The 5967-nt window shown below is 37.2% G+C and overlaps 1 protein-coding gene across 2 annotated transcripts in view; it reads left to right on the top strand.

The window, feature by feature from the left end:
* ntrk1 (neurotrophic tyrosine kinase, receptor, type 1) overlaps positions 1-5967 on the top strand; it is a 75441-nt gene that overhangs the window by 47959 nt on the left and 21515 nt on the right. For both annotated transcript variants that reach the window (XM_087174217.1, XM_087174216.1), the window contains 4 exons: positions 760-818; positions 918-1020; positions 3208-3363; positions 3685-3815. In XM_087174217.1, coding sequence (XP_087030343.1) covers positions 760-818; positions 918-1020; positions 3208-3363; positions 3685-3815 — 449 coding nt within the window. The remainder of the gene's footprint in view (positions 1-759; positions 819-917; positions 1021-3207; positions 3364-3684; positions 3816-5967) is intronic.

Genomic DNA, 5967 nt, shown 5'->3' with positions numbered 1-5967 from the left:
GAGAGAGCTGGGTGACTCAGCAAAAAGGTGCAATTTTGTAGAAAAAAGGTGGGTTTCTAAAGAAAATTCCAATGCATTTCTAATGCATTATTTATTCCCAGTTTTTTGGGAATAACTTTGGGAAAAATTGGAATTTTAACACCCAAAGTCATAGCACCCCTTTCTGGATCAAGACGCACGTTTTGATGTATATATTACCGGGGTTTTCTTAAAGCTGCGGGACGAGTTACGCGCCGAAATTTGGCGGAAGAATAATAAACCCAAAACAGAATATTAATAGATGCCTCGGAGCTGAGCACCCGTGGCACTAATTATACTATGCATTTATTATATAGAATGTACGCTGAGGAGGCGTAGCAGTTAAGAGGTAGAATACTAGATACCTGACACTGTGATAATAATTGGAGTGGTGCTTGGGAATAATTTACATTACGGATACACAGACTGTGTACCATAGCTCCAGTCTTTATCAGACCTTCACTGCTCAGGGTTTAATATTGAAAGAGGTTGTATGTGAATGCTTGACACGTCGCTAAATAGTCAGTGCAGCCTTGGATAGCACAGGCTGCATCATTGGATCTGTTCACTGTCTGCTCATAAAAGTGTTTGTGCTCTCACTTCCCACATGCCAGTCCTTGTGGATCCAAGTAAGTCTTTGGTTGATTTTGATTCTCCTCAACATCTCCAGTGTGTCTTCTCAGAACTGCATGGATTTGATGTGAAGTTTTTTCTTTAACAAATCTCATTTCTACCCCCCAGTTCCTACAAACAAATCAGACATGGACGTCACAGAGAACCCAGAGAGCCGAGTGTTTGTGGTACGTACGCGATTCGTCGTTGCTAATGCAAATGTAATGACTACTGTATCAACAATATAATGAGTATAACTACAAATCTGCACGTCTTTGTTTGGACAGGTGTCTGTGGCGGTGGGTCTTGCTGTGTTTGCCTGCACTTTTCTTCTCATCATGGTTTTGGTTATTAACAAGTGTGGCCAGCATTCCAAGTTCGGCATACACCGTAAGTTTGTATTCACCTCTGAAGCTCAATAATCAACATGTTATATCTTGTTTGTTAAATACAATCAAATTGTAAAAATGAGAAGTTGTTGTTTTAGGAAGTCACTGACCTGGCAGAGAACTAATTGCAACACATAACTTCCAGTGGTGTGTATTCCTCGACAAGAAAGCGAATAAGTGTTGAACTATTCCTTTAAAGAAATTGTCCTTGAGTGTGGAAAGCAGCTAAAGGTACAGCTTTTACCCACTGGATCCTTATTTAGAGACCCCCTCTGATGGAAATCAAGTGTTTAAACTTGTTAACATCCATATCATGTTTTTTTATATAATACAAACAAATCATGAGCGAAATAATCAGTCAACGCCATGACTGTTTGTTTCCACCTTGGAACTTTAGTGAACCAATGACTCCGTGTCTCATAAAAAGGGATTCAGACAGCCAGAGATTCATACATCTTATAACCTAAGCAACCAATCCGGTCAACTTGATGGGACGAAGGAGGGCAAACTAAACCCAAAACCTTGTCAGTACAGAGAGAGAAAGTTTGCATTAGCACAACCACTAGCACGGTGTCAGTCACTGCCAGTTACAAGTTAACAAACGAATAAAAAATGCGAACTATGCTAACCATTCAGATACATCTTCTAGTTGCTGATTTTGGTGCACAATAAACTCCTCACTCAACAACGTCTGAGTCTGACTGAGGCTCAAACAGTCTTAGTCTCTCTGATGTTTCCCCCACTCATCATATTGGTACTCTGCTCTTTCACCTGTCAACCTAGTGCAAGCAGTGGTGGTGGGTGGGGTGCAAGGCCTGATTCAGGTTTTATCAATGAGGAAACATAGATGTGTTTTCAGACAGTTTTTGATTTTCTTCTCACTTTTTATGTGGGAAAACCATGTTAAACAAAATGTTAATCAAAACATGTCTGGAGAGGAACGTACATTACAGTTTGGTATTTATTATGAAATACTCTTACAGCTCTCTGTCTGATGAATTATAAGTGAATCGACTCCCAGTTCTAGCTCCATAGTTAACACACAGACATGAGAGTGGTATTGATCATCTCATCTAACTCTCAGCAAGAAAGCAAATAAACATATTTCCCCAAATGTCAAACTATTCTTTAAACGTGTCACTCAATCTTGCATTGACTCTGATCACTTTGAGCCAACAGGTTTGGAGTTAAAGTAAGTTTTTGAGAAATCCATTATTGCAGACGACTGATGCAACGTGACTTTCAGCATCTTCACTTCTATAATTCAGTTTCCATATCTGTCCGTCGCTGTTGCTGTTGTTGAAGTTGTCTCAGCCCAGAGCCACATCTGAAAGTGCAGATTTGAACAAGAGTGAGCCATAATAAAAGCGTTCTCCTAAATAATTGTTTCAAGTCACAGATGGATTCTGTCAGGCTCTCTGAAGGTAAAGCATAGAAGAGACTGGCTAATATAGGATTTCCACTGAGCTGTAACTTTGCACACAGGCAGCCGCTGTGTCGGCCAGGCTAAAGTGCCTTAATTACTGCATGAGAACAGCGGCAGAAACCTCCCTTGGCCACCGCCACGTGGTGAGGGCTATTAAAGAAGATGGATGGATGGATGGATGGATGGTAGAACAGCTAGACGTGATATAGCTCTACTTGGACCCCACCCCCTAACACACACACACACACACACACACACACACACACACACATCTACCCTTCTCACTCTCAAAGTGCCTAAGTGGGCCTGATTGCCTAAGTGGACCCTGCTCCCTGTTTCCTTCCCTCCATTGCCTCTGTGCTCTCTCTTTGTTGTTCCATTTTCTACCATGTTGGACTCTGGGGGTTCTGTGGTTTGCCTTGCTGAGTGGGGTTTTACAATTTGGGCCCCACTTGTTTGGCTTTTAATACGCACTGTAGTCAGGAGTTGCTAACCATTCAGGCTTGCTGTATGGTCATTTTTCCAGTTCAATGTGGCCTGATTGCTGCGTGGCTGATGATGGTGATTATTAGGGCTTGTCATCATCTGTCACCATGGTACCAGCAAATGTGCAACCAAGTTTGTGGCGGAAAGCGTCGATTCCTCAAAGGGGGAAAAATGGGTTCTGAATTACTCCTTTTGATGGGCCATTGTAATCACAAATGGTTAGAGACTGATTAGGTGTTACATATCTCTCAGTTTTACTGTTTGCCATTTCATTAGGTTCATCAGTTTTGGGTACAGAGGATGACCTGGCCGTGTCACTTCGTTTCATGAACTTTGGAACCAGCCCGCCTTCCTCAGATGAAGACTCTGGTTTATCCAGCTTTGTAGAGAATCCACAGTACTTCTGCGGTATCATAAAGGACAAAGACATGTGTGAGTCTGATTGCTTACCTTGTTTGCGCTCTGCTGATGTTTGGTAGTTTGTTAATGAATCCACACTGAAAAAATTTTATGAAATTTCAATGTCTTGATTGTTGTTGATTTATTTTTTATGTGGGGTGTTTAGGTCATTCTCGTTGGTTATTTGTTCATTAATTTCTCTAATATTTTTATTTGCCTGACAATAAGTAAAAAATAAACAGAAAGACAAAGTATTAAGAACTAAAGTGGTTAAATCTTGATCAAATATGCTTAACTTTTATTCCCAGATGCTTTCACCCAGATTTTCAGAACTTTTCTGTATCTAATAATCAGGTGTCCAGCATATTAAACGACAGGACATTGTGTTGAAGTGGGAGCTGGGTGAAGGAGCGTTTGGCAAAGTCTACCTGGCAGAGTGTGCCAACCTGAGCCCCGACAGCGACAAGATGCTGGTCGCCATCAAGGTGAGTAACTCTTACCAGTTCCCCTCCACTGTTTCAAAAGCAGTCTGGCTGTTAATGTATTTTTATTCCCTCTGAACAACAGTTTCTGTAGACTATTGCTCAAAGTCTGAAATTATGCTGAGCTAAAAGCAAATTTTTTTTATTACAACTACAGTGAGGAAAAGCACAGCACTTAAACTTGAATCTTCCATATACTGAAATAACATCCTGTGGTTTCTGAGTGAGTCGTCTTTGTTAAAGGACAGTCAGGTGGTTTTAATACACGGCTCATGTTACAACAGGTTAATGCAAACCACAGTGAATAAAAACAAGACAATGAATCTTTATCATCCCATTAATCAGACATCTGCTTTTATTGCAACACGTCATCACCCATGAGCAGTTGTGTAACAAGGAATTCTTGGTCATAGTAAAGAAAAACTCATTGGAAAAATAAAAACTACACAACCAACCTCACTGTTTGTTACTTTTATTGCTGTTAATTTAAAGATTTTTTGCTTCTCACTTTAAGCCCAAAAACCAATAAGAGCTGGTGATTTCTCAAACTCTAAGGAGGCTTCTGTCCCCCTGTTCAGAAAAATTAACACTCTTTCAGTATATTACTGCAGCAGATAAGCTTATATATAGAAGTATTGTGCATTTAATGACTAAAACATGAAACTTTCTCTGGTGTTTCTATAAACCATGAAGTTTATTTTCAGACCTGGAGTCATTTCAGATGTGACCTCCAGAGCCCCCTGTAGTAATGAGTGTGGTCCAGACCAGACTACCATGCTAGCTTCTGGTTAGAATGTTCGCTAATGTGCTAGTCATGTAATTCCACGGCCTTACTGTACTTACTATACTATGACGTTTTTTCTCATTTTAATGCCTTACTATACCATAATATTTTTGACATATTTATGCCTTAATATACCATGACGTTTTTTCTCATTTTTATTCCTTACTATACTATGACATTTTTTCGGCATTTTGATGCCTTAGTATACTGTGACGTTTTTTTTTTTTACATTTTTATGACTCACTATTATATAATAATAATAATAATAATAATAATAATAATAATATAATATTATATATGACGTTTTTATGCCTTACTATTCTGTGACATTTTTATACCTTACTGTACTATTACGTTTTTTCTACTTTTTATACCTTGCTGTACTATGACGTTTTTTGGCATTTTTATGCTTACTATACTATAATGTTTTTTTCTAATTTTTATGCCTTACTATACTGTGACATTTTTATGCCTTACTATACTATGACATTTTTTCTAATTTGGATGCCTTACTATACTATGACGTTTTTTCTAATTTGGATGCCTTACTATACTATGACGTTTTTTTCTAATTTTTATGCCTTACTATAATATGACGTTTTTTGACATTTTCATCACTCACTATTATATAATTTTTATATGACGTTTTTATGCCTTACTGTACTGCAATGTTTTTTTTTAAATTTTTATGCCTTATTATACTGTGACATTTTTGTGCGTGGCTATACTATGAAATTTTTTCTCATTTTGATGCCTTACTATACTATAATGTTTTTTGGGATTTCATTACTTACTGTTATATAATTTTTATATGACGTTTTTATACCTTGATATACTATGATGTTTTATGTCTTACTATACTATGACTTTTTTTCATATTTTTATGCCTTACTTTAATATGACTTTTTATGCCTTATTATACTATGAGGTTTTTATGACTTACTATACTATGACGTTTTTATGACTTTTGATGCCTTACTATGCTATGACATTTTTATGATTTTTCATGCCCTACTATACTATGACTTTTTATGCCTTACCATACTATGACTTTTTATGCCTTACTATACTGTCATTTTTATGACTTTTTATGCCCTACTATATTATGACTTTTTATGCCTTACCATACTATGACTTTTTATGCCTTACTATACTGTCATTTTTATGACTTTTTATGCCTTACTATACTATGATGTTTTTATGACTTTTTATGCCTTACTATACCATGACTTTTTATGCCTTACTATACTATGACTTTTTATGCCTTACTATACTATGACATTTTTATGACTTTTTTGCCATAGTATACTATGTTGTTTTTTCACTTTTTTGCCATACTATACTATGTCATTTTTTTTCACTTTTTAGGCC

Source organism: Seriola lalandi, unplaced genomic scaffold, assembly GCF_002814215.2.
Source record: "Seriola lalandi dorsalis isolate HSWRI2012SDOR001 ecotype SW California unplaced genomic scaffold, Sedor1 jcf7180002054330, whole genome shotgun sequence".
Classification (NCBI taxonomy): Eukaryota; Metazoa; Chordata; class Actinopteri; order Carangiformes; family Carangidae; genus Seriola; species Seriola lalandi.
Note: the sequence above shows the minus strand (reverse complement) of the source record. Positions and strands in the feature narration are given on the sequence as shown.